This window comes from Falco rusticolus, chromosome 13 (genome assembly GCF_015220075.1).
Source record: "Falco rusticolus isolate bFalRus1 chromosome 13, bFalRus1.pri, whole genome shotgun sequence".
NCBI classification, from domain to species: domain Eukaryota; kingdom Metazoa; phylum Chordata; class Aves; order Falconiformes; family Falconidae; genus Falco; species Falco rusticolus.
The window spans coordinates 983,049-1,011,029 of record NC_051199.1 but is presented as its reverse complement, the minus strand read 5'-3'; the positions used below and the strand labels follow the sequence as shown (position 1 = coordinate 1,011,029).

The 27,981-nt window shown below is 68.2% G+C and overlaps 2 protein-coding genes across 2 annotated transcripts; both read right to left on the bottom strand.

Moving 5' to 3' along the window:
* LOC119156851 (neurogenic locus notch homolog protein 3-like) lies at positions 1–20,902 on the bottom strand. The gene is given in 25 exon segments (XM_037407231.1): positions 1–238; positions 923–1,055; positions 1,662–1,843; positions 2,667–2,813; positions 3,259–3,460; positions 4,651–4,879; positions 5,302–5,344; positions 5,346–5,455; positions 5,856–5,975; positions 6,370–6,483; positions 7,119–7,264; positions 7,628–7,820; positions 8,158–8,268; positions 9,215–9,448; positions 9,820–9,933; positions 10,736–10,849; positions 11,165–11,350; positions 12,728–12,883; positions 13,190–13,423; positions 13,808–13,930; positions 14,334–14,453; positions 15,013–15,155; positions 16,579–16,660; positions 19,420–19,467; positions 20,734–20,902. Coding segments are annotated over 25 exon segments (3,603 nt in total). The 3' UTR covers positions 1–88.
* Positions 20,206–27,857, bottom strand: EPHX3 (epoxide hydrolase 3). Its single transcript, XM_037407123.1, has 7 exons — positions 27,724–27,857; positions 26,014–26,290; positions 25,390–25,475; positions 24,953–25,290; positions 24,074–24,177; positions 23,445–23,593; positions 20,206–21,817 (listed from the first exon to the last, which is right to left on the bottom strand). The coding sequence occupies exons 2-7, from the start codon at positions 26,257–26,259 to the stop codon at positions 21,589–21,591; spliced, it is 1,152 nt and encodes a 383-aa protein (XP_037263020.1). The 5' UTR covers positions 26,260–26,290; positions 27,724–27,857; the 3' UTR covers positions 20,206–21,588.
* Positions 27,858–27,981: the final 124 nt, after the last annotated feature.

Genomic DNA, 27,981 nt, shown 5'->3' with positions numbered 1-27,981 from the left:
AAGCCGGGCTGGCAGAGGCAGCGGTAGCTGTTGGGACCCTGCACACAGGCCCGCGTGGGGGGGTGGCAGGGGTCACTGTGACACTCGTTCAGGTCCCCCTCAGCAGCGCGCCAGTGTAGCCGGGGGGCAGGCGCAGCTGAACCCCCCCACCCCGTCCAGGCACGTCCCGTTGTGGAGGCACAGGGGTCCCCGGCGCCGGAGGGGGGGGCGCAGTCCTCGTTGATCTCGCAGAGGACACCTGGGGGGACACACACACACATCATGGGGGAGGGGGTACAGCTGGAGGGATGGCACCCTGGGGGGGACACACACCTGGACCAGTGCCACCATGGGGGGGGACACAGCTGGAAGGATGCCATCATGGGGGGTGGGGGGGCAGCTGAAGTGATGGCACCCTGGGGGAGGGGACACCTGGAGGGGTGCCACCATGGGGGGACACACCAGGAGGGATGGCACCCTGGGAGGGGGCAGCTGGAGGGGTGCCACTATGGGGGGGGGACAGCTGGAGGGATGGCACCATGGTGGGGGGGGCAGCTGGAGGGGTGCCACCATGGGGGGGGATGGGGGGGGGACCATGGGGATGTGGGGACCATGACAACGGCCACCACGGGATGGGGACATGGGGACCCTGGTTGCTGCCACCCTGGGATGCCCAGGACACTGATAGGTGCCACCCTGGGGGGGGACATGGGGACCATGACGACTGCCACCCTGGGGGGGTGGGGCACGACACATGGGGACTGGACAGATGCCACCTTGGGGGGGGACGACGCACGTGGGGTCCCATCCTGCTGCCCACCCAAACCTGGAGACAAGGCGACCGGGCTCCCTCCCCGCCAGCACCCAGCGCCGCAGGGACACAGGGCCCCCCTCCCCATGCTCCCCCCACCCCTCCCCCCCCCCGGGGGTCCCCAGCACCCACCCAGGGTGCCGGGGGGGCAGGAGCAGAGGTAACGGCCCACCAGGTCCAGGCAGGTGCCCCCGTGCTGGCAGGGCTGCGACTGGCACTCGTCCACCTCCAGCTGGCACTCGCGGCCCACGTAGCCCGGTGGGCACTGCGGGGACAGCACCCATGGGTGGCACCTGTGTCACTCCCCCCCCCCCCCCCCGGCCAGGGCCACGGCACCGGGGGAGGTGGGCACCCAGGAGCCCCCCGAAAGGGGCAGCTGAGCCCTAAAGGCAGCTGTTGGGCAGGGAGGGCAGTAGGGGGTGCTGGGGACACCCAGGGGCACCCAGGGGACAGCCAAGGGACACCCAGGGGGCACCCAGGGGCACCCAGGGGACAGCCAAGGGACACCCAGGATGCACCCAGGGGACATGCAGGGGGCACCCAGGGGATACCCCGGGGACAGCCAAGGGACACTCAAGGGATATCCAGGGGTCATCCAGGGGGCACCCAGGGGACACTCAGGGGACACCAGGGGACATGCAGGGGACATGAAAGGGGGACCCAGAGGCACCAGGTGACACCCAGGATGCACCAAGGGATACCTGGGGGGCACCCAAGGCGACATCCAGGGGATACTTAGAGGACACCCGGGGGCACCCAGACGATACCAAAGGGGACAACAAGGATGCACCCAGGGACACCCAGGATGCACCCAGGGGATATGCAGGGGGCACCCAGGGGACACCGGAGGAACCCAGGGGTGGGGGCTCACCTCGCACTCGTAACCCCCGCCGTAGCTGCGGCAGGCGCCGTGGCGGCAGGGGTTGGGCCGGCAGCGGTCGCGGGGGCTCTGGCAGTAGCTGCCCCCGTAGCCCTCGCGGCAGAGGCACCGGTGCCCGGTGGCGCCCAGGGGGACGCAGTGCCGCGGCCGGGCACAGCTGCGCCAGCGGCCCCCTGTGGGAGGGGACACTGAGGCATGGTGGGGGGCACCCGCCTGCCCCGGGGGGGAGGGGGCAGGTGTGCGGGGTAGTGATGCTCCCAGTCCTCCCAGTAACCCAAACTGGGAGGGACGCAGGCACCCAGGATTAGTAATTATCCCAGTTCTCCCAGTAACCCAAACTGGGAGGGACACAGGCACCCAGAATTAGTAATGCTCCCAGTTCTCCCAGTAACCCGAACCAGGAAGGGACACAGGCACACAGGATTAGTAACTACCCCAGTTCTCCCAGTAACCCAAACCAGGAAGGGACACAGGCACACAGGACTAGTAATTACCCCAGTTCTCCCAGTAACCCAAACTGGGAGGAACACAGGCACCCAGGATTAGTAATGCTCCCAGTTCTCCCAGTAACCCAAACTGGGAGGGGACCCAGGTGTCCAATGTTATTACTCTCCCCAGTCTACCCAGTACCCACAAACTGGGGAGGACCCAAGCATCTGGGGTCTTTCTAATCCTCCCAGTTCTCTCAGTAACCCAAACTGGGAGGGCACACAGGCATCCCTGCTCCGTCCAAACCTCCCAGTTCTCCCAGTAACCCAAACTGGGAGGGCACACAGGCATCCCTGCTCTGTCTAAACCTCCCAGTTCTCCCAGTAACCCAAACTGGGAAGGCACACAGGCATCCTGGCACTACCTAAACCTCTCAGTTCTCCCTGTGCCCAAACTGGGAGAGACCTAGGCACTCGGGCCCAGTCCCTCCCAGTGCCCAAACGGGAGGGGACCCAGGCTCCCAGTCCCTCCCAGTCCCCCCAGTGCCCATGCTGGGCAGGCACTGACCTTTGAGGGCGGCGGCGGTGGCACAGGTGACGTTGGGGACGTCGCAGGCGCTGCCACTCCAGCCAGGGGGGCAGAGGCAGGACACGGTGCCCCCCACCTGCCTGCACTGCCCCCCCGCAGCGCCCCTCCCCGCACAGCTCCGGGGCTCTGCGCGCGAGGGGGGGGTCAGGGGGGGCGGGGGGGGGCAACCCAAGGGGGCTCCTGGGGGGCACGGGGGACAGGGGGGGCACAGGAATGGGAGTGGGGTGGGTGACAGGGGCGGGGGGGGGTGGGACACCCAGTTGGGGGGAGGGGGATTTGGGGGGGGCTTGGGGTGCCCAGGTCAGGGGGTGCTGGGACACCCAGTTTGGGGGAGGGGGATTTGGGGGGGGCTTGGGGTGCCCAGGTCAGGGGGTGCTGGGACACCCAGTTTGGGGGAGGGGGATTTGGGGGGGGCTTGGGTGCCCAGGTCAGGGGGTGGGGACACCAGTTTGGGGGAGGGGGGGAGGGGTGGGGTGCTGCAGTGCTGGGACACCCACTTTTGGAAAGGGGTGGTTGGGGTCCCCAGGGTGGGGGTTGCCCCCCTGGCGCACCCATGGGTGCCCCCACTGACCTGGCACTGGGCGCCCGTGTAGCCGGGGGGGCAGAGGCAGTGGTAGGTGTCCCCAGCGGTGACACAGGTGCCACCCTGCTGGCAGGGCTGCGCCGCGCACCCATCCGGCGGGTGCTGGCAGTGGGTGCCGGTGAAGCCGGGGCGGCAGCGGCACGTGTAGGAGGCGACGCCGTCCACACAGGTGCCTCCGTTGAAGCAGGAGCTGGTGGGGGGGGATGGGCAGCTCAGCACCCATGGGTGGCCCCCCAGCACTCATGGGTGTCCCCAGAACCCTTGGGTGCCCCCCAGCACCCGCCGGATGTACCCAGCACCCATCGGTGTCCCCCAGCACCCTTGGATGTCCCCAGCACCCATCGGTGTCCCCCAGCACCCCTGGATGTCCCCAGCACCCACTGGTGTCCCCCAAAACCCTCAGATGTCCCCAGCACCCATCGGTGGCCCCCAGCACCCTTGGGTGTCCCCCAGAACCCTCAGATGTCCCCAGCACCCACTGGTGTGCCCCAGCACCCTCGGATATCCCCAGCACCCATTGGTGTCCCCCAGAACCCTCAGATGTCCCCAGCACCCACTGGTGTCCCCCAGCACCCTCGGATATCCCCAGCACCCATTGGTGTCCCCCAGAACCCTTGGGTGCCCCTCAGAACCCTTGGGTGACGCCCAGCACCCTTGGGTGTGCCCAGCACCCATGGGTGTCCCCCAGAACCCTTGGATGTCCCTCAGCACCCTTGGGTGCCCCCAGAACCCTTGGATGTCCCCAGCACCCTGGGGTGTCCCATGGTGCTGGTGCAGTGGGGGATGGGGTGGCCGGAGATTTGGGGACACCCATGGGTGCTGGTGCCGTGGGGGATGGGGTAGCTGGGGGGTTTGGAGACACCAGGAGACACCTGGGGGGGATGGTGTGGCGGGGGGAGATTTGGGGCCACCAGGGGCCACCCATGGGTGCTGATTCCATGGGGGACACAGTGGCTGGGGGAGGTTTGGGGACACCTGTGGGTGCTGGTGCCATGGGGGATGGGGTGGCTGGGGGGGGATTTGGGGACACCAGGGGACACCCATGGGTGCTAGTGCTGTGGGGGTGGGGTGGTGGCTGGGGGGTTTGGGGACACCAGGGGCCACCCGTGGGGGATGGGGTGGCTGGGGGGGAGGGTTGGGGACACCAGGGGCCACCCGTGGGGGATGGGGTGGCTGGGGGGGGGGCTGGGGACACCTGTGGGGGATGGGGTGGCTGGGGGAGATTTGGGGACACCAGGGGCCACCCGTGGGTGCTGGTGCCGTGGAGGATGAGGTGGTGGCTGGGGGGGATTTGGGGACACCAGGGGCCACCCGTGGGTGCCATGGGGGTGTCAGAGGGGGGGTGTTCCTGGGGTGTCCCCCCTCCCCCCCCTTGGTCACCTGTGGGTGCAGTCGGGGACGTCGTGCTGGCAGCGGGGGCCGGTCCAGCCAGGGGGGCAGGTGCAGGTGAAGCTGTTGACGTGGTCGCGGCAGGTGGCCCCGTGGTGACACGGGTGGCTCTGGCACTCGTCCAGCTCCGTGCCGCAGCGGGGACCCCCGAACCCGGGGGGGCACGAGCACGAGAACGTCCCCACCCCGTCCCGGCATGTGCCCCCGTTCAGGCAGGGGTCTGGGGGAGACGGGACACAAAGGGACAGGGAGGGGGGACACATGGCACCCAGGGGTGCCACCTCCACATGGCCCCAAGCCCCCCCCCCCGCCTCGTCCCCACGACCCCCTGGTGTCCCCAACCCCCCCCCCAACAGGCTAGTGTCCCCCCAGGGACCCCACTGTCCCTGTCCCCTCTAGTGTCCCCAGGACCCCACCCGTGTCCCCAGGCCCCCAGTGTCCCTGTCCCTCTGGTGTCCCCAGCCCTACCCTGTGTCCCCAAGCCCCCCGGTGTCCCCAACCCCCCCAACAGGTTGTTGTCCACCCAGTGTCCCTGTCCCCTCTGGTGTCCCCAGGCCCCCCAGCTGCCCAGCCCCCCTGCCCCCCCCAGTGTCCCCAGCCCCCAAGCCCCCATGTCCCCCTGCCCACCCCCCGCCCCCTCACCGGGGTGGCAGTCATTGAGGTCGTGCTGGCAGGTGGCCCCCCCCGTAGCCGCGGGGGCAGAGGCACCCAAAGGTGCCGGGGCGGTTGGCGCAGACCCCCCCGTGCAGGCAGGGGCTCTGCTGGCACTCGTCCACGTCCTCCTGGCAGTGCTCGCCTGGGGGGGGGCAGGCGGGGGGGGGGCAGGGTGGTCAGGGTGATGGGAGGGGCGAGGTGGTGGTGGGGGTCAGGGTGGTGGGGGACCAGGGTGGTACAGGGGGGTCTCAGGGTGACGGGGGTGTCGGGGTGCTGGTGGGGGGGGGCTGGGTGGCAGGGGGAGGTCAGGGTGACGAAGCGGGGGGGGGTGTCAGGGTGCCCAGGGGCTTGGGGTGCCAAAGGGGTCAGGGTCCCCGGGGAGGGGGGCAGCAGTACAGGGGGGTCAGAGTGCCCAGGGGGACACAGGGTGACAGGGGGTCAGGGTGCCCAGGGTGGGGGGGAGGTGCCAGAGGAACCCAGGGTGTCAGCGGGGGGTCCCTGGGTGCCGGGGAGGCTGCAGGGGCACCCTGGGGTGCGGGTACCTCGCCAGCCGGGGGGGCAGCGGCAGGTGAAGCCCCCGTAGTCGGGGGTGGGGACGCAGACACCGCCGTTGTCACAGAGGTTGGGGGAGCAGGGAGCCAGGGCCACCTCGCACGCCCGCCCTGCACCCCGGGGACACTGTCAGGCACGGCCACCCGCCGGGTGACACGTAGGGTGGCACCCGTCAGGGCACGGCCACCGCTGGGTGCCTGGCACGGTGGCACCCACCAGGGCATGGTGGCACCCATCAGGGCATGGTGGCACCACTGGGTGCCTGGCATGGTGGCACCCACCAAAGCATGGTGGCACCTGTCAGGGCACAGCCACCACTGGGTGCCTGGCATGGCGGCACCCATCACGGCATGGTGGCACCCATCAGGGCATGGGACAAAGCCACCAGGGATGCATCCCCCACCCATGGTGCCACACGCCACCCATGGGTGCCCCCATGTGACAGGCAGGACGCAGAGGTCCCCCCCACCCCCCGAGCCCCCCCCAGCACCCATGGGTGCCCACCTGTGAAGGGTGGGGGGCAGAGGCAACGGTAGGTGCCAGCAGCATCCAGGCAGGTGCCCCCGTGGTGACATGGCCCCGAGGCGCAAACGTCCACCCCCGCCTGGCACTGGGCACCTGCGGTGGGGGGACACATCACCTTGGGGACAGCGGAGGGGTGGGGACAGTGGGGGGGGTCCCCAGGGTGGGCAGAAGGTCGCCAGGGTGTCATCAAGGTGGGCAGATGGTCCCCAGGGTGGCAGGGAGTCCCCAGGGTGGGCAGAAGGTCCCCAGTCTGTCCCAAGGGTGGGCAGAAGGTCCCCAAGGTGTCCTCAGGGTGGGCAGAAGGTCCCCAAGGTGACACCAGGGTGGGCAGAAGGTCGCCAGCGTGGGCAGATGGTCCCCAGAGTGTCCCCAGGGTGGGCAGGGGTTCCCCACGGTGGGCAGAAGGTCCCCAGTCTGTCCCCACGGTGGGCAGAAGGTCTCCAGTGTCCCCAGGGTGTCCTCAAGGTAGGCAGGGGTCCCCAGGGTGACACCAAGGTAGGCAGAAGGTCCCCAGGGTGGGCAGGGGGTCCCCAGGGTGACATCAGGGTGGGCAGGGTGTCTGCAGGGCGATACCAGGGTGGCAGGGGGTCCCCAGGGTGGGCAGCGTGTCCCCAGGGGGTCCTCAAGGTGGGCAGGCGGTCCCCAGGGTGACACCAGGGTGGGCAGGGTGTCGGGGTGTCCCCAGGGTGGGAAGGGTGTCCCCAGGGTGTCCCCAGGGTGGGCCGTACCCTGGTATCCGGGGCGGCAGGCGCAGAGGTACCCTCCCCCCAGGGGGGTGCAGGTGCCCCCATGGCGGCAGGGCCGGGTGACACAGGGGTCCTCCCTGCGGGCGCACGTGGGGCCCCCCCAGCCCAGCTGGCACTCGCAGGTGAACCTGGGGGGGAGGGGCACTCATGGGTGCTGGGCACCCAAGGGTGCCCCCAGCAGGCCCCCCCCAGGGACCCGTGGACATCGCCATGACCACGCCCCAAAGTACCCATGGGTGGCACCCACATGCACCCGCTGTCACCCCCGTCACCCAGGGGCACCCCATGATCATCCCTGAGCACCCACTGGCATCTCTGGCCCCCCAGCACCCATGGGTGCCCCCCATGCCCCCACGGGCACCCTCCGGAGCACCCATGGGCACCCCACCATGCAGGATGGACACCCAGGTCCCCTCCCGGCCACCCCTGAACCCCCAAGGGGGCACCCCTGGTGACCCTCAGACCCCCCCGGGCACCCAGTGGGTGCTCACCCGTCGCCGTGGTCACGGCAGGTGCCGTGGGCGCAGGGGCTGCTGCCACAGGGCAGGGGGCCGGGGTGGCACCGGGGGTCGCGGGCGCCCGGTGGGCAGAGGCAGGTGACGCCGTTGGCACCACCCATGCAGGTGGCACCTGGGTGACAGGGGTTGGATGTGCACTCGGTCACCTCCACGTCGCAACGGGGACCTGAGGGGGAGGGGACACGCGGGGGTGTCGGTAGGGTCACCCCGGTGGGCACCCAACTGGGGGCACCCATAGAGGTGGTCAACAGAAGCACCCAACAGCCATGGTCAACGTGACACCCAAGAGGGGCTCCCAATCAATGGGGCACCCCCCAGCACCCATGGGAGCACTCAGTGGACATGGAAGCCCCCCAGCACCCATGGAACCACCTGGTGGACACCAAGGCCCCCCAGCACCCATGGGACCACTCATGGGATCACCCAACGGGCACCAAGGCCACCAGCATCCATGGGAGCAACCAGTGGGCATCAAGGCCACCAGCACCCATGGGAGCACCCACCCGTGAAGCCAGGTTGGCAGATGCAGTCGTAGCGGTCAACGCCGTCCCGGCATGTGCCATGGACGCAGGGGGCGCTGGCGCAGTCGTCGGGGTTCACCTCGCAGTTGACCCCTGGCACCCAAGGGTGGCCAGAGCTCAGCACCCACCCCACACCCAGGTACGGCACCAGGGGTGAAGGGCTGAGTCCCGCCAGGATGGTGCCCAGGTGGGACACCCCATGTGGCACCCAGTGACCACCCCACAGTGTCACCCACGGCAGGCTCTGGTGGGACCCAATGCCACACCCAGCACCCATCCCATGTCCAGACAAGGCCCAACACCATGCTCAGCACCCACCTCATGTCCCGATAAGACCCAACACCTTCTCCATCAACCACCCCATGACCAGCTGGGACCCAAGGCCATGTCCAGCACCCAGTCCACGTCCAGACAAGACCCAACACCACGTCCAGCACCCATCCCATGCCCAGAGAAGACTCAACACCATGCTCAGCACCCACCTCATGTCCCGATAAGACCCAACACCTTCTCCACCAACCACCCCATGACCAGCTGGGACCCAAGGCCATGTCCATCAACCACCCCATGCCCAGAGAAGACCCAACACCACGTCCAGCACCCACCTCATGTCATGAGAAGACCCAAAACCTCCTCCACCAACCATCCCGTGACCAGCTGGGACCCAAGGCCATGTCCATCAACCACCCCATGCCCAGAGAAGACCCAACACCACGTCCAGCACCCACCTCATGTCATGAGAAGACCCAAAACCTCCTCCACCAACCATCCCGTGACCAGCTGGGACCCAAGGCCATGTCCATCAACCACCCCATGCCCAGAGAAGACCCAACACCACGTCCAGCACCCACCTCATGTCATGAGAAGACCCAAAACCTCCTCCACCAACCATCCCATGACCAGCTGGGACCCAAGGCCATGTCCATCAACCATCTCATGCCCAGAGAAGACCCAACGCCACGTCCAGCACCCACCCCGTGCCCCGAGACGACCTCCTACCCCCCACCCCCAGCCCCTTGCCCCACCCCCTGGACCCTACCGGCGGTGCCGGGGGGGCAGTTGCACTGGTAGGCGTTGATGCGGTCGATGCACTTGCCACCGTTGCGGCAGGGGCTGCTGTGGCACTCATCCAGCTGGAGCTCGCAGCGGTAGCCGGTGAAGCCGGGGGCACAGGCGCAGGAGAAGCTGGCGATGCCGTCCAAGCAGGTGCCGTGGTGGCAGGGGTCCGGTGAGCAGTCGTCCACGTTGCGCTCGCAGAGGGGACCTTCGAAGCCTGAGGGGATCGGGTGTGGGAGAGGGTGCCGAGGGCACCCATGGGTGAAGGGTAGGCATGGACACCCGGGGGGGCATGGTGGACAGCACCAGGAGGTCAAGGACACCCATGGCAGGATGGCCAATGCCAGGAGCTCAGGGACACCATGGGTGCAGGTTGGTCAATGTGAGATGATCAAGGACACCCATGGGTGGAAGATGGGCAAAGCCAGGAGGCTGAGGACACCCATGGGTCCAGGATGGCCAACGCCAAGAGGTCAGGGACACCATGGGTGCAGGTTGGTCAATGTCAGATGATCAAGGACACCCATGGGTCCAGGATGACCACCCATGGGCCCTGGGTGGCCCGTTCTGGGTCCATGCCCCGCTCACCCTCAGCGCACTGGCACTCGTAGCCGTTGGGGCGGTCGAGGCACTTGGCGCCGTTGCGGCAGGGGGTGCTGGCGCACTCATCCATGTCCGTCTGGCATGTGGGGCCCGAGAAACCTGGGGGGGCACCCATGGGTGGGGGGTGAACCCCCATGGGCCCCCCAAACTCCCTGGTGGGGGGGTGCTGGGGGTGGGTGTTGGGGGGGTGCTGGGGGGTACTGGGGTGGGTGCTGGGTGGGTGCTGAGGGGTGCTGGGGGGTGCTGGGGGTGGGGTGGGTGCGGGGGGGTGCTCGGGGGTGCTGGGGGGGTGCTGGGTGGCGGTGCTAGGCGTGGGGTGGGTGCGGGGTGGGTGCTGGGCGGGTACGGGGTGGGTGCTGGAGGGTACTGGGGGGTGCTGGGGGGGTGCTGGCGGGGGCTGGGGGGGCGTGCTGGGGGGTGCTGGGGGGTACTGGGGTGGGTGCTGGGGGTGGGTGCTGGGGGGTGCTGGGGGTGGGGTGGGTTGCGGGGGGGTGCTCGGGGGTGCTGGGGGGGTGCTGGGTGGCGGTGCTAGGCGTGGGGTGGGTGCGGGGTGGGTGCTGGGCAGGTACGGGGTGGGTGCTGGAGGGTACTGGGGGGTGCTGGGGGGGGTGCTGGCGGGGGCTGGGGGGGCGGTGCTGGGGGTGGGTGCTGGGGGGGTGCTGGGGGGTACTGGGGTGGGTGCTGGGGGTGGGTGCTGGGGGGTGCTGGGGGTGGGGTGGGTGCGGGGGGGTGCTCGGGGGTGCTGGGGGGGTGCTGGGTGGCGGTGCTAGGCGTGGGGTGGGTGCGGGGTGGGTGCTGGGCAGGTACGGGGTGGGTGCTGGAGGGTACTGGGGGGTGCTGGGGGGGTGCTGGCGGGGGCTGGGGGGGCGGTGCTGGGGGTGGGTGCTGGGGGGGTGCTCACCGGGGGGGCAGGAGCAGGAGAAGCCGTTGACCAGGTCGTGGCAGCGGCCGCCGTTGGCGCAGGGGCTGCTCTGGCACTCGTCCACCTCCAGCTCACACAGGGGCCCGCTGAACCCTGCACCCAGTGGCACCCTGACACCCACCGGCACCACTGCGCCCACCCTGAGCCCACAGGGCACCCACTGCCCGCAGGTGAGGTCTCTCAGGACCCACCAGGACACAGACCCGTAGCACGACCCACCCCAGGTCCCTCACCCATCCCACAACCCACCCCAAGTCCCTCACCCACCCCAGAACACACCGCAGGTCCCTCACCCACCCCAGGTCCCAAACCAAAACCCCTCCCAGGACCCAACTCCCCCTCCCAGGTCCCACACTGAGCCCATCACCCACCCCGGCCCAGCCCCCCCACCCATGGGTGGCACCCCACCGGCCATGCAGATGCAGGTGAAGCGCCCAATGCGGTCCAGGCAGGTAGCCTGGTTGCGGCAGGGCCCCGACAGGCACTCGTTGACGTCACTCTCGCAGCGAGGCCCCGCGTAGCCTCGCCCGCAGCGGCACTCGAAGGAGCCCTGCGTGTTGACGCAGCGCCCGAAGTGCTCGCAGGGGTTGGCACCTGGCGGGGCGCGGGGGGAGGGGTCAGCACCCATGGGTGAGGAGCACCCACGGGTGCTCCCCTGCCATGGCTATCAACCGTAAGGTGCAGCCCTGCCCATGGATGCCCACCACCACCACCCATAGGTGCTCCTCACCCACGGGTGCTCCCCTGCCACGGCTATCAACTGTAGGGTGCAGCCCTGCCCATGGATGCCCACCACCACCACCCATGGTTGCTCCTCACCCATGGGCGCCCCCCGTGCCATGGCAATCAACCGTAGGGTGCAGCTCTGCCCATGGATGCCCACCACGATGAATGAATGCCCACCACCACCCATGGCAGCCCACCACCCATGGGTGCTCCTCCTCCTGGGTAATCCTGCCATGGCTATCAACCATAGGGTGCAGCCCTGCCCATGGATGACCACCACCACCACCCATGGGTGCTCCTCACCCACGGGTGCTCTCCCTGCCACGGCTATCAACCATAGGGTGCAGCTCTGCCCATGGATGCCCACCACCACCACACATGGAATCCCTCCACCCATGGGTGACCCCCTCTTGGCTCCCCTGCCACGGCTATCAACTGTAGGGTGCAGTCCTATCCATAGCTGACCCACCACCATGAATGGATGCCCACCCCCACCCATGGGTGCCCCTCACCCATGGGTGCCCCCCCTGCCATGGCTATCAACTGTAGGGTGCAGCCCTGCCCATGGACGCCCACCACCACCACCCATGGTAGCCCCCCACCTGTGGCAGCCTCCCACCCATGGGTGCCCCCCCTGCCATGGCTATCAACCGTAGGGTGCAGCCCTGCCCATGGATGATCCCACCACCATGAATGAATGCCCGCCACCACCCATGGCAGCCCACCACCCATGGGTGCTCCTCCTCCTGGGTCACCCTGCCATGGCTATCAACCATAGGGTGCAGCTGTGCCCACGGATGATCCCACCACCATGAATGGATGCCCACCACCACCCATGGGTGCCCTCCCCACCATATCTATCAACTGTAGGGTGCAGCCCTACCCATGGATGCCCACCACCACCACCAACCATGGAACCTCCACACCCATGGGTGACCCCCTCTTGGCTCCCCTGCCATGGCTATCAACCGTGGGGTGCAGCCCTGCCCATGGATGATCCCACCACCATGAATGGATGCCCACCACCACCCCATGGGTGGCCCCCTTGCCATGTCTATCAACCGTAGCATGAAGTCCTGCCCATGGATGCCCACCACCCCCACCCATGGAACTCACCACCCATGGGTGACCCCCTCTTGGCTCCCCACCATGTCTATCAACCGTAGGGTGCAGCCCTGCCCGTAGATGATCCCACCACCACGAATGGATGCCCACCACCCCCACCCATGGGTCCCCCCCACCCACCGATGGAACACTCATCGACGTCCTGGTCGCAGGCGCCACCAGTGAAGCCGGGGGGGCAGGTGCAGATGGCGCGGCCGTTGACGGGGTTGGTGTCACAGATGGCGTCCTCGTGGCAGGGGTTGCTGACACAGGCGTCGTCCAGATGGCACAGCAGGCCTGGCACCCACCAGGCCGTCAGGGCACCCATGGGAGAAGAACCCCCCCCATGGGTGCCCACACCATGCGAGAGCACCCAAGGGTGCTGCCCGCAATGTGATGGTGCCACCCAACCACGCCAAGGCTACCCAAGGGTGCTCCTCCAATGCCAGGGGTGCCCACCCCATCCTGGTGTCACCCAACCTTCTCCAAAGGCACCCCAGGGTGCTTGTCCCACCCCAGGGTGGCACTCTGGGGGCCCTACCCCACACCAGATGTTCCCTTGGTGGTGCCCACCCCATGGGTGCCCCCACCACCCTTCCTCACCTGTCTTTCCCATGGGACAGGCGCAGTAGAAGGAGGCGACGCGGTCGTGGCAGGTGGCGCCGTTTAAGCAGACGGCCGTGGCGCAGTCGTCGATGTTCTCGCTGCAGCTCTCGCCCGTCCACCCGTTGACGCAGACGCAGGTGTGGCCCCCTTGGGTGTTGAAGCAGGTGCCCCCATTGTGGCAAGCGTTGGGTTGGAGTTGGCACTCGTCCACGTCCTCGGTGCAGAACTGGCCTGGGGGGAGGTGGGCATGGAGGAGTTGGAGTCAACGAGGTCTCGGTTGAGCCACCTGAGGAACTTGCTGGACCCCAACCCTCAGAGGGTCACCAAGAACGTTCCTCAGGTGGCTCCACCAACACCTGCTGGACCCTAACCCCTTCATGGCCAACCCCCACTTGAGGAACTTTCTTGGTGACCATCTGAGAACATGTCAGGGACCAGCTGGGTCTGTGGTCCACTGATCACCTTGGGGACCACCTTGACGACCACTTCAGGGACCCTCCTGGTCCCCAGCCCCATGACAACCTTGGGGACCAGCTTGGAGGCAACCTCAGAGATGGCCTTGGTGGCCCATGTGGTGCTCCAAGCCCACCCTGGTGTCCCCCCGTGCCCCCTCACCCGTCCACTCGGGGGGGCACTGGCAGTTGTAGGTGTTGACCCCGTCCACGCAGGTGGCCCCATGGAGACACTTGTGCCCGGGGCAGTCGTCCACGTTGGTCTCACAGGTGGGACCCTCGAAGCCTGGGGGTCACCGGGGGTCAGGGGGGGAGCAGGGACCCCCACCCGCGGCAGGGACCCCCCATCAACCCAGCACCTGGGAGCCCTACAGATGCCAAGGGGGATGGGTGCCCAGGACCCCCACCCACCTCAGGGACCCCCACCCATGTCAGGGACCCTCTGCCCACTTCCAGGGACCCCCACCCTCCCTAGTGCCAAAGACCCCCTCAAGGGACCCCCACCCACCTTTGCTGGGGACCCCCACCGCCTCCCAGGGACCCTCAGAGACCCCCCCACCCGGTGCCAGGGACCTCCCAAGGACACACACGCCCCAGACACCCCCCCCCAATCCCATCCCATCCCCCCACCGTGTGACCCCCAGCACCCTGCCCCCCCCCCAGCAGCACCCATGGGTGCCAGCACCCACCAGGCAGGCAGGCACAGTCAAAGGACCCCTCCCCCAGCTGGCGGCAGGTGCCCCCATTCAGGCAGGGGGAGGGGATGCAGGGGGGGGAGGGGGGCAACTCCACAGGGGTGCAGTCGGGACCTGGTGGGGGGAGGGGCGGGGTGCTGTTGAGTGGGGGCTGGAAGCGTTGGGCACCCAGGGGTGAGGTGGGCACCCAGGGGTGCCTGCCAGCACCCTGCTCCACCCCCATGGGACCCCCCCAGCCATGCGACCCTCACCCCAGTGAGGACCCCCCTCCATCCCTTCCCCCCCCATGGGACCCCCCCAGCCATGGGGGCCCTTCCCCGCCATTGGACCCCCCCAGACATTGGACCCTCACCCCAATGAGCAGCCCTCCCCCCCGCATGGGGACCCTCCATCCCTTTCTCCTCCATGGGACCCCCCCCACCCATGGGACCCTTCCCCCAGCAAGGACTCCCCCTTACCCATGGGGACCCTCCATCCCTTCCCCCCCCATGGGACCCTTCCCTCAATGAGGACCCCCCCCCCCCATGGGACCCATGCCCCGCCGCCCACCATGGGACCCCCCCCACAACGCCCCGCCCCATGACCCCCCCCACTCCATGGACCCCCCCCACCCATGACCCCCACCCCAACAGGGACCCCCCCACCCCCCACCCCACCCACCTCCCCCACTCACGGCGGGTGCCCGGGGGGCAGAGGCAGCGGGGGCGCAGGGTGCCCTGGCGCAGGGTGCTCTGGCAGACCCCCTCGGGGGGGCAGGGCGAGGGGGTGCAGGGGTCCCGCAGCTGGCACCGCTCCCCCAGGGCCCCCGGCTGGCACCTGTGGGGCAGCACCCATGGGAGACCCACGGCATCCCCCCAGCACCCACGGGAGATCCACAGCAACTGGGAGGTGTCTGGGACCCCTCAGCACCTACTGGACCCCCTCAGCATCCATGGGACCCCCTGCAACACCCATGGGAGACCCACGGCACCCATGGGACCCCCCCCCATCACCCACAAGACCCCCCAGCACCCATGGGAGATGCATGACAGTCAGGGGGCATCTGGGAGCCCCCCCAGCACCCATATGGGACCCCCAGAACCCATGGGACACCCCCAGCAGCTGGGGAGTGTCTGGGACCCCCCCAGCACCCACGGGACCCCCCCAGCACCCATGGGAGACCCGTGGCACCCATGGGACCCCCCCCCCCCAGCACCCACAGGACCCCCCAGCACCCATGGGAGATCCATGACAGTCGGGGGGCATCTGGGAGCCCCCCCAGCACCCATGGGACCCTCACAGCACCCATGGGACCCCCCAGCACCCATAGGACCCTCACAGCACCCACGGGACCCCTGTGTGATGTGTGACCCCCAACCACCTGCCCCCCAGCTGTGGGGTGGGCCCATGGGTGCCCTCCCCGAGTCCCCATGGGGTCCCACCCCCCCACGCCCCCAGAGAAGGACCCCAGGGTGGGGGAGGGGCAGGGTGCCAGGGCTGCTCCCCACCCCCCACCCCGGGGGAACCCAGGCGTCGGGGCGGGGGCGGGGGGGGGCACCCTGGGAACGTGGCCCCAGGCGGACTCCCACGGCCGCCCCTCCCCCCACAGCCCTGCCCGGGCAGGCAGCGCCCTGCCCCCACCTGCGGGGGGGCACCCCGCGGTGCTCCCACCCAGCCAGTGCTGCTGGGGATGGGGGGGTGGGGTGCCCTGGGGGGCTATGGGGTGGGGGCGCTATGGGGTGCCCTGGGGGGGCTATGGAGCCCTGGGGGAGGGGTGGGGGGGGGCACAGGGTGCCCTGGGGGGGCGGGGGGTGCTATGGGGCAGGGGGTGCTACAGGGCAGGGGGGGCTACGAGGTGCCCTGGGGGGGCTATGGGGTGCCCTGGGGGGGGCTATGGGGCACAGAGGGACTATGGGGTGCCCTGGGGGGGGCTATGGGGTGCTTTCGGGGGGCTATGGGGCTGGGGTGGGGGTATAGTGTGCCCTGGAGGGGGCTACAGGGCAGGGAATGGCTATGGGGTGCCCTGGGGGGGCTATGGGGTGGGGGGGTGGGGGTATGGGGTGCCTGGGGGGGTTGGGGGTGCCATTTGGGTTGCTGTGCAGCTGGGGGGGGTGTCTATAGGGCGCCTGAAGGGGGGGGGATGTGGGGGGCTCGGGGGGGGACGGGGGGATGACATAGGCACCAGAGTGGGGCAGCCCTGGGCTGGGGGCACCCATGGGGCTGGGGGGGGAGGGTGGCACCCATGGGGGGGGGCACTCACAGGCAGGTGGGGTGCCCCTGGGGGTCCAGCACGCAGAGCCCCCCGTTCTCGCAGGGCAGCTCCCCGTCGGGGCACGGCAGCACTGGGGGGGCAGGCAGGGGGTCAGCCCCACAGAGCCCTCCCCCCCAGCCCCACAGACACCCCCATTGCCCCACAGACCCTCACTGCGCCACAGACCCTCCCCACGCCCCACAGATCCCACCCCCAGCCCACAGACGCCCTCCACTGCCCCACAGAGCACCCCCCCGCCCCACAGACCCCCTCCATTGCCCCAGATACCCCCCACAGGCCCCCCCACTGCCTCACAGACCCCTCCCCCCTACCCCACAGACCCCCCCCAATGTCCTGCACACTGCCCCTTAGATCCCCCCCAAGGGTCCCATGCATCTCCTCCTGCCCCACATGCTGCCCCCCCCCAACCCAGCACCCTGGGCCCTGCCATGGGGCTGGGACCCCCCCAACAAGCCGGGGACCACCCGCCCTGCCCCCCACCCCACCCCCCCCCCCCCACCCCCCCCGCTGGAGGGACTCAGGCGTCTGGGCCTTGGGGCCGTGGGAACAGTGGGGGAGGGGCAGTTGGGGTCACCCGGGGTCACCCACGTCACCCACCCCTCTCCCCCATAGCAGGGAGGGGGCACCCCCACCCCCCCCAACCCCGCTCAGCTCCTTGGCGGGGGGAGGGGGCACCCGGACGCCTGGGTCCCCCCACCCGTGGGTGCCCCGAGGGGGGGAGGGGAGGGGCTGCCGGAGGGTGGAGGGAGTGTGAGGGCACTGCACGTGATGCACACACTTTGCACATGCACTGCACATGTCTGCTGCAACCCCGGGCACTGCACATACATTGCACACACCTAGCACATGCACAGCACACGCATAGCACACACCTGTTGCAACCCCAGGCATTGCACACACACTGCACACGTGTTGCACATGCACTGCATATGCCTGCTGCAACCCCGGGCACTGCACACGCATTGCACATGCCTGCAGCACTACAGGCATTGCACATGCATTGCACACGCATAGCACACACACTGCACACACCTGCTGCAACCCCAGGCATTGCACATGCATTGCACACACACTGCACACATGTTGCACACGCCTGCTGCAACCCCAGGCATTGCACACGTACTGCACACATGTTGCACATGCACTGCACATGCCTGCTGCAACCCCAGGCATTGCACACACATTGCACATGCCTGCAGCACCACAGGCATTGCACACGCATTGCCTATGCATTGCACACGCACTGCACACGTGTTGCACATACCTGCTCCAACGCTGGGCATTGCACAGGCATTGCACAAGTGTGGCACATGCCTGCTCCAGCCCTGGGCATTGCACACATTGCACATGCCTGCAGCACCACAGGCATTGCACACGCATAGCACATGCACTGCACACACCTGCTGCAGCCCCGGGCATGTGCACACGCACTGCACATGCATTGCACATGCCTGCTCCAGCCCTGGGCATTGCACACATTGCACATGCCTGCAGCACCCCTGGCATTGCACATGCATTGCACACGCACAACACATGCCTGCTACAACGCCGGGCATTGCACATGCATTGCACACACATTGTACATGCATTGCACACACCTGCTGCAACCCTGGGCATTGCACACGCACGGCACATGCCTGCAGCACCACTGGCATTGCACACGCATTGCATACACATTGCACACACCTGCAGCACCACAGGCATTGCACACGTGTAGCATACGCGTTGCACACGCATGCGGCACCACAAATATTGCATGATGCGTTGCACACGCCTGCAGCACCCCAAGCATTGCACACACATTGCACATGCCTGCAGCACCAGACATTGCACACGCGTTGCACGCGCGTGTCCGTTGCACGCCCGCTGCACGTGCGCCGCACGCTTGCACACCCGCTGCACGCGCGCCGTCCCCCCCGATCGCTGCACCCCTAAAGTCCCAAAATGCCCCGAGGAGGGGCGGTCCTGCACCCCCTCCCCCCAATCCCCGCACCCCCAAACCGCTGCCCCCTCCCCTCCCCCCAGCCCCGTTCCCACGCCCCGGCCCCTCCCCCCCTCCCCGGTTCCCCCCCCAGGCCCCTCCCCCCCGCCCGGCCCCGCGTTCCCACGGTCCCACCAACCCCCCCCTCCCCCGCCCCGGTCCCGGGATCTGCCCTATCCGCCCCCACCGGGTCCGGTGCCCCCCCCCCCCGCCCCTCCCCCACCTTCCCACGGTCCCGCTCCCCCCCCCCCCCGGGCCCGGTTCGGCCCCTCCCCCCCGGCTCCAAACTTTTTCCGCGCCGCCAAAGTGCGGCGCACCGCCCCTCCCCCACCCCGGGACCCACCGGTACTAAACTGGGGCTCAACTGGGACCGAGCGGGTGGGACCTGACCCCTCCCCCACCCCGGCTCGGGCCGCTCCCGGGGGGGGGGGAAAACGGCTCCCAGCCCCTCGCAGCCCGGCCCGAGGGAGCTCGGCTGGGCTCGGCCCGGCTCGGCTGGACTCGGCCCGGCCCGGCTCCGCTCGGTTCGGCTCGGTCCGGCTGAACTCGGCAGGGCTCGGCCCGGTCCCGATCGCTCCCGCTCCCCCGTCCCGGCTCGGCTCAGCCCGACTTAACTCGGCTCAGCCCGGCTCGGCTCGGCTCGGCTTAACTCGGCTCGGCTCGGCTCGGTTCGGCTCAACTCGGCTCAGCCCGGCTCGGCTCGGCTCAGCCCGACTTAACTCGGCTCAGCTCGGTTCGGCTTAACTCTGCTCAGTCCGGCTCGGCTCGCTCCACCTCGGTTCCCCCCCAGCCCGGCTCGGCTCGGCTCGGCCCGGCCCGGCCCGGCTCGGTGTCCCCCCCCCGCTCACCTGCGGCCGCCCCGGCCCCCAGCAGCAGCAGCAGCGGCAGCGGCCGGGCCCCCCCCGCGCCCCCCGCCCGGCCCATGGCCCGGCCCGGCCCGGCTCGGCACCCAGCGGCCCCGCACGGAGCCGCCGAGCCGCGGCCCCGCCCCCACCCCGCCCACGGGGCGGGGCCACGGGCAGGACACGCACCGCCCCGGCCCGGGACCCCCCCCCGGGACACCCCCCCCGGGACCCCCCCCCAGCCCCACGGGGAGGGGCTCTGGTGTCGCCCCCCCCCCCCCCCCACCCGTGGGGTGCTCACCCCTCCCCCCGCCGGGTCCCCGCAGGGTGGCAGAGGGGCACGCAGCTGTTCCCCCCCCCCCCCGTGGCAGCAGCTGCCGGGCCCAGCGCCAGCGAGGGGGCCCTGCCGGGGGGCGGGGGGCGCAGACCCCCGAGCACCGCCCCGCCCCCACCCTGCCCCTCCCCCCCCGGGGGGACCCAGACCGCCGGGCACCGCCCCGCCCCCACCCCGGCGAGTTTTTCTGGTTCTGCCCCCCCCCCCTCCCGCCCCCCCCAAAAGTCACTCGGGAACATTCCTGCGGCGCGGCTGGGCGCTGGCACCCACGGGTGCTGCTCGGCACCGGGACTGGCACCCACGGGTGCTGGGCCTCACGCTGGCCGTGTGGGTGCAGCACCCACCCCCTGCCACCTGGCCTGGGTGTCCCGTCCCTCCCCCGACACCTGGGTCCCCTCCCCCGCCGGGTGGGGGTGGGGTGGCCCCACGCGGCCCCTCCCCCAACAGCAGGCACCTGCTGCTACCACCCTACTTTATTCAAGGCACTTGGGAACAGGCGTGGGGACCCTTCCAGATGTTGGGGTCCCTGTCTGGGCACCAGGGTCCTCACCCAGATGTTGGGGTTCCCCCCCAGAGGTGGCACCAGCACCCAGATGTTGGGGTCCCCGCCCAGATCTTCAGTATCTTCCAGACGTTGGATCCTCGCCCAGGCATTGGGGTCCTTCCCCAGATGTTGGGGTCTCCGCTTGGACACCAGGGTCCCCAGCCAGATGTGGAGATCCTCGCTCAGATGTGGTTGTCCTCATTCAGATGTTGGATCTCTACCTCCACCTCGGGGTCACCACCCAGATATTGGGGTCTTCATCCAGATGTTGCATATCCACCCCAACATGGGGTCCTTGTCCAACACCACCATCCTCGCCCAGATGTTGGTTCCCCACCCAGATGTTGGGATTCTCACACATATGCTGAGGAACCACCACTGTCCTCACCCAGATGCTGGATTCCCCATTCAGAGGTTGAGGACCCACCACCCACCATCCAACCGCCCAGGTGCTGGTTCCTCATCCTGATGTTGGGTTCCTCACCCAAATGTTGGTTCCTCACCCAGATGTTAAGGAACCACTCCACCACCACCGTCCCCACCCAGATGCTGGGTTCCACATCCAGTTGTTTGTTCCTTATCCAGAAGCTGAGGAACCACCATCGTCCCATCCAGCTGTTGTTTCTTCACCGAGATGCTGTTTCCCCATCCAGATATTGGTTCCTCATCCAGATGTTGAGGACCCACCCAACCACCACCGTCCCCACCCAGATGCTGGGTTCCACATCCAGATTCTGGGTTACATATCCAGATGTTGATTCCTCATCCAGATGTTGAGGAACATCATCGGCCCCATCCAGATGTTGGTTCCTCACCCAGATGTTGAGAGACCACCACCTTCCTCACCTAGATGTTGGTTCCTTACCCAGATGTTGGTTTCTCACCCAGATGTTGAAGAACCACCCAACCACCACCATCTCCACCCAGATGCTGGCTTCCCTATCCAGATGTTGGTTTTTCACCCAGATGTTGCTTCCTCACTCAAGTGTTGAGGAACCACCCAACCACCACTGTTCCCACCCTGATGTTGGGGTCCCCACCCAGATGTTGGTTCCTCACTCAGATGTTTATGAACCACCACCATCTGACCACCCAGGATCTGGTTCCTCACCCCGATGTTGGGGTCCCCACCCAGATGTTGGTGCCTCACCCAGATGTTGAGGATCCACCACTGTCCCCACCCAGGAGGCGGTTCCTCACCCCAACGTTGCGGTCCCCACCCGGCCATTAGGCCCCTCCCGCCCCCACCCCACCGCTCCCCTCCCTTCCGCAGGAGGGGGAGCACCCCTGGGTGCCGCTAGTGGTGGTGGTCCCCCGTGCCCAGGAAGTGGTCCAGCAGGCGGGCGACGGGGCGCGGCTGGTCCTCGGGCAGCCAGTGGCCGGCACCGGGCAGCAGGCAGAGGCGCGCGGTGGGGCGCAGGCAGCGGCGCAGGCAGGGCACCAGCCGCGCGTCCAGGAAGGCATCCTCGGCGCCCCACAGCAGGAGGGTGGGGAGTGGGGGGGGCTCGCGGGGGATCGGGGTGTCCCTGGGGGGTAGGGAGGCAAGAGGGAGGGGTTGGGGGGGGGCACCCAAATGGGAGTGCCCCGAGGGGAAAGCCACAACGGGGAGAACCCCAATGTGGAGTACCCAAACATGGGGCACCTCAACATGGAGAACCTCAACTGGAGCACCCCAACAAGGAGAACACCAACACAGAGCACCCCAGCATGGAACACCCCAGCACGGAGAACCGCAACATGGAGCTCCCCAACATGGAGCACCCAAGTAGGACCACCCCAACCAGGGCCACCAAACCAGGAGCACCCAACCAGGAACACTCCAACATGGACCACCCTACCGGGAGCACCCAACTAGGACCACCCAACCAGAAGCACCCAATCAGGAGAACCCTAACCAGGACTACACAATCAGGAGCACCCAGCCAGGTCTACCCAACTAGGACCACCCCAGCCGGGACCACCCAACCAGCAGCACTCCAACCAGGAGCACCCAAACAGGAACACCCAAACAGGACCACCCCAACCAGGAGCACCCAACTAGCACCACCCCCACCAGCAACACCCAACCAAGAGCACCCAACCAGAAGCACCCCAACCAGGGGCACCCAACCAGAAGCACCCTAACCAATATAATCCCAACCAGGACCACCCCAACCAGGAGCAGCCAACCAGGTCCACCCAACCAGGACCACCTCAACCAGGAGCACCCAACCAGGGGCACCCAACCAGGGGCACCCTAACCAATATAAACCCAACCAGGGGCACCCAACCAGGTCCACCCAACCAGGACCACCCCAACCAGGAGCACGCAACCAGCAGAACCCAACCAGGAGCACCCAACCAGGAGCACCCCAAGCATGAGCACCCAACCAGGAGCACTCAACCGGGACCACCCAACCAGGTCCACCCCAACCAGGAGCACCCCAACAAAAAGCACCCCAACCAGGGGCACCCAAGCAGGAGAAACCCAACATGGAGCACCCAAATGGGACCACCCCAACCAGGAGCACCCCACCAAGGACCACCCCAACCAGGACCACCTCCACCAGGACCACTGAACCAGCAGCACCCAACCAGGACCACCTCAACCAGGACCACCGAACCAGCAGCACCCAACTAGGAGCACCCCAACCAGGAGCACTTAATCAGTGGCACCAGACCAGGACCACCCCAACCAGGAGCACCCAACGAAGATCACCCAACCAGGAGCACCGAACCAGGAGAACCCCAACATGGAGCACCCAACTAGGACCACCTCAGCCAGGACCACCCAACCAGCAGAACCCAACCAGAAGCATTCAACTGGGACCACCCAACCAGGTCCGCCCCAACCAGGACCACCTCAACCATGGACACTCAACCAGGACCACCCAACCAGCAGCACCCAACCAAGAGCACCCCAACCAGGACCACCCCAACCATGGACACCCAACCAGGACCACCTCAACCATGGACACCCAACCAGTAGCACCCAACCATGGCCACTCCAACCAGGAGCACCCATCCAGCAGCACCTCAACTAGGAGTACCCAACCATGACCACCCAACCAGGAGCACCCAACCAGGAGAACCCCAACATGGAGCACCCAGCCAGGACTACCCCAACCAGGAGCACCCAACCATGACCACCCACCCCTGGCCTCCCCCCCCTACCGGAAGAGGTTGCGGTAGTAGTTGAGGGGGGGTGTGAGCCCCCCGGGCTGGGACAGCCCGTACAGGTACGCGTCCACCTCTTGCTCTGTCAGCCGCTGCGCCGCGTTCTGGATCCCCAACCACGAGCCCGTCAGCGCCGTCCGCACCAGCTGTGGGGCCACCCGGAGGACAGGGGGTCTGGAGGGGGCCACCACCCTGGCACGGGGCTAGGAGGTCCCCGCTCCACCTCCCGAGAGGGGGCGCTGCTCCTCAAGGGGGTCTGGAGGAGCTGCTTGGGGTTGGGGGCAGAAGGTGGCACGGGGCACCCGAGGGGCTGGTGTGGGGACAAAGGGATGTGGGGATGGGGTCTCACCTCAAAGGCCACCCCTAGGGGACATAGGGGTGGGGTCTCACCACAAGGGGATGTGGGGGTGGCGTCTCACCCCAAAGGCCACCACAAGGGGATATGGGGGTGGGGTCTCACCTCACCACAAAGGGATGTGGAGGTGGGATCTCATCCCAAGCGGATGTGGGGATGGGGTCTCACCTCAAAGGCCACCCCTAGAAGACGTGGGGGTAGGGTCTCACCTCACCACAAGGGGACGTGGGGGGGTGTCTCATCCCAAGGGGATGTGGGGATGGGGTCTCACCTCAAAGTCTGCCAAGGAGAGCAGAAGCTCGGGCAGCCAGGGCAGCTGGAAGAGGAAGATGTAGCTGGAGCGCAGGAGCTGGGAGAGGTGACACGCCATGAAACCTGTGCCAGGAGAGGCCACCAGTGTCAGCGTCACCACAGGGGTCCCCAGACCAGCCACAGGGTGGGGGCAGCACTTGGTGGCATGGCCATGAGAGGGCACCCAAGGGTATGGTCATGAGAGGGCACCCAATGGCACCGTGGTGGCCATGGCATGGTCATGAGGTGGCACCCAAAGGCACGACCATCAGGTGGCATCTGGTGGCATGGCCATGAGGTAGCACCCAATGGTGCCATGGTGGCCATGGCATGGCCATGAGGTGGCACCCGATGGCACCATGGTGGCCATGGCATGGTCATGAGGTGGCACCTGGTGGCACGGCCATGAGGTGGCACCCAATGGCGCCATGGTGGGGTGGCACCCAATAGTGCCATGGTGGCCATGGCATGGTCATGAGGTGGCACCTGGTGGCACGGCCATGAGGTGGCACCCAATGGCGCCATGGTGGGGTGGCACCCAATGGTGCCATGGTGGCCATGGCATGGTCATGAGGTGGCACCCAAAGGCATGACCATCAGGTGGCATCTGGTGGCATGGCCATGAGGTGGCACCTGGTGACACAGCCATGAGGTGGCACCCAGTGGCGCCATGGTGGCCATGGCATGGCCATGAGGTGGCACCCAATGGCACCATGGTGGCCCATCACGGCCATGAGGGCTGCACCCCAGGCCACCTGTTAGGCGGAACCCTACGTGGCCACCAGAGGTGCCACCCGATGGCTCCCCCAGCCCCCGCTTGTGTGTCGTCCCCCCCCAGCCCCCCTCCCCCCCCCATTACCTGCCATGACGGCGCGGTGCGGCGCGTCCATGATGACCAACTTCTCCACCATCTCAGGGTGGCTGGAGGCCACCTCCCAGGCCAGGAGGCCACCCCAGTCGTGGCCCACCAAGATACACTTGGAGGAGGCGGGGGGGGCCTCGGTGGCCCCCGGCCCCTCCCCCACCACCGGGGGTGGCCCCAGGATCTCGATGACCTGGCGGATGTCCTCCAGGAGGACCTCCAGCCGGTAGCTGTCCCTGCCTGGTGGCTTCTCCGAAGCTCCGTAGCCCCGGAGGTCCAGGGCCACCACGCGGTACCGGGTCCCCAAGTCCTGCAGGAGGTGCCTCCAGCAGAACCTGGAGGGGGGGGGAAGGTGATGGGGGGGGTGGGGGGGGTGGCCCCGGGGGGGTGACAGCAGTGGGGCCACCCCCGTCCCCACGCGCGGTGGCACCCACCAGTTCTGGGGGAAGCCGTGGAGCAGCAGCAGCAACGGGGCGGTGGGGGGTCCCCGCGTGACGTAGTGGAGACGCAGCCCCGAGTCCTGGGCGGGTGGGGGGGGGGTCACTGGGGAGCCCCCACCCCAAAACTGGCCTCCCCCCCCCCCCACATTCCCCCCCCCCCCCCCCCAGGTCACATGGATCCTCCAAGTTGTCTCACAAGCAGGTCCTCACTGACCCCCCCCAGCCCCCTCCCCAGCCCCGCCCCCCCCCAACCCAAGCCCCATCAGGTTCCCCCAGGACCCCCCAAAACCCCTCAGGACCTCCAGAACCTCCCCCCAGGCTCCCCCTGGCACCCCAAGAGCCCCCCAGAACCCCCAGGAGACCCCCAAGACACCTCCAGAACCCCCCAAAAGCCCCCAAGACCCCCAGAACCTCCACCCGAGACCCCAAAAGCCCCCCCGAACCCCTGAAGACACCTCTAGGACCCCCCAAAAAGCCTCCAAGACCCCCAGAACCTCCCCAGAGCCCCCCCAGAACCCCTGAAGGCTCCTCCAGGACTCCCCAAAAGCCCCCCAGGTCCCCCAAGATCCCTCAGGACCCCTCCAGGCCCCCCCTTACCCCCCCCGGGGTCCCCCCCACCTTGAGGTGCAGGTACCGGTGCTCCCCAAAAGTGCCATCGGCCAGGCCGGGGGGGGGCTGGTCCCTCACCCGCCACCAGAAGGTCCGTCGGGGTCCCCGGCGCAGCAGCACCCACAGCCCCCACAGCCCGTAGGCCACCCCCGCGGCCACCACGGCCACCGCCACCCCCAGCTGGGCCACCAGCCGCCACAGGGCCAGCAGCAGCCGGGTGGGGGCCAGCAGCAGGGAGCAGAGGGAGAGGAGCATGGCGGGGGGGGGAGGACGACACACGTGTTACCTGGGGGGGGACACACGTGTCACCAGGGGGTCCTGGTTACGTGGTGGCAACCAGCCTCATGGTGGCCACGTCCCCAAGGTGCCATGTCACCAGGGTGGCCCACCCCATCCCCGTGTTGGCCCTGTCCCCAGAGTGGCCCACCCCCATGGTGGCCCTGTCCTCAGGGTGTCACATCCCTGGGGGGCCATGTCCCCATGGTGGCCTCGTCACCGAGGTGGCCTCGTCCCCAAGGTGCCATGTCCCCAGGGTGGCCCCACCCCCGTGGTGGCCCTGTCACCAGCATGCCCCATGTCACCTGAGTCGTCACGTCGCTTTGGTGACCCATCCCCGTGGTGGCCCCATCCCCGTGGTGGCCCTGTCACATCCCTGGGGGGCCATGTCCCCATGGTGGCCTCGTCACCGAGGTGGCCTCATCCCCAAGGTGCCATGTCCCCAGGGTGGCCCAGTCCCAGGCTGTCGCAACACTGGGGTGTCCTTGTCACCAGGGTGTCCTCCCCCCACCAGCATGTCCTGTCACCAGGCTGTCACGACACTGGGGTGTCCTTGTCGCCAGTCACCAGGCTATCGCGACATGGGGGTGCCCTTGTCACCAGGGTGCCCCTGTCACCAGTCACCAGGCTGTCGCGACACTGGGGTGTCCCTGTCACCAGGGTGTCGTGACACCGAGGTGTCCTTGTCACCAGGGTGCCCCTGTCACCAGTCACCAGGCTGTTGTGACGTGGGGGTGTCCTTGTCCCTGGGGTGTCCCTGTCACCAGCATGTCCCTGTCACCAGGCTGTCGCGACACTGGGGTGTCCCTGTCACCAGTCACCAGGGTGTCGTGACACTGAGGTGTCCTTATCACCAGGGTGTCCCTGTCACCAGTCACCAGGGTGTTATGACATGGGGGTGTCCTTGTCCCTGGGGTGTCCCTGTCACCAGGGTGTCGCGACACTGAGGTGTCCATGTCACCAGCATGTCCCTGTCACCAGTCATCAGGCTGTTGTGACATGGGGTGTCCTTGTCACCAGGGTGTCCCTGTCACCAGCCACCAGGCTGTTGTGACATGGGGGTGTCCTTGTCACTGGGGTGTCCCCCCACCAGCATGTCCCTGTCACCAGTCACCAGGGTGTCGCGACATGGGGGTGTCCTTGTCACCAGGGTGTCCCTGTCACCAGTCACCAGGGTGTCGCGACATGGGGGTGTCCTTGTCACCGGGGTGTCCCTGTCACCAGTCTCAAGGCTGTCACGACACTGGGGTGACCTTCTCACCGGCGTGCCCCCCCCCCCGGGCAGGTCCCATAGCAGGGTGTCCCCTTCACCACAGTGTCCCTGTCACCAGAGGTCCCTGTCATCAGGCGCAGGGCTGTCGCGACATGGGGCTGTCCTGTCTCCGGGGGAGTGGGCCCCTGTCACCCCCCGTCCCGACAGCGCGTGCCCCCGTCACCGCTCACCGGGCTGTCGCGACACCACGGGGAATCCCAGCCACCGAGGGGCCCCGTCACCGGGCTGTCGCGACCCGGGGGTCCTTGTCACCGCCCCCCCTCCCCCCCCCCCGCCCGACCTTCTCGCACCGCTTCTTCCGCCCGCCCGACCTCGGCCGCTCCCGGCCCCGCCCCCCACCGCCCATTGGCCAGCGGGGCGCCGGGGGGGGTGGGGGTGGGCCCTTGCGGGCGCCAGCCAATGACAGCGAGGAAGGAGGTGGGGTCACG

Coding starts and splice junctions, on each gene's coding strand:
- EPHX3 (XM_037407123.1), bottom strand. CDS start 26,259: ATGCTCCTCTCCCTCTGCTCCCTGCTGCTGGCCCCCACCCGGCTGCTG. Junction 24,178..24,952: donor GCACCGCGCCGTCATGGCAG/GTAATGGGGGGG, acceptor CTCCTGGCACAG/GTTTCATGGCGTGTCACCTC. Junction 23,594..24,073: donor TCTCCTTGGCAGACTTTGAG/GTGAGACCCCAT, acceptor GTGGCCCCACAG/CTGGTGCGGACGGCGCTGAC.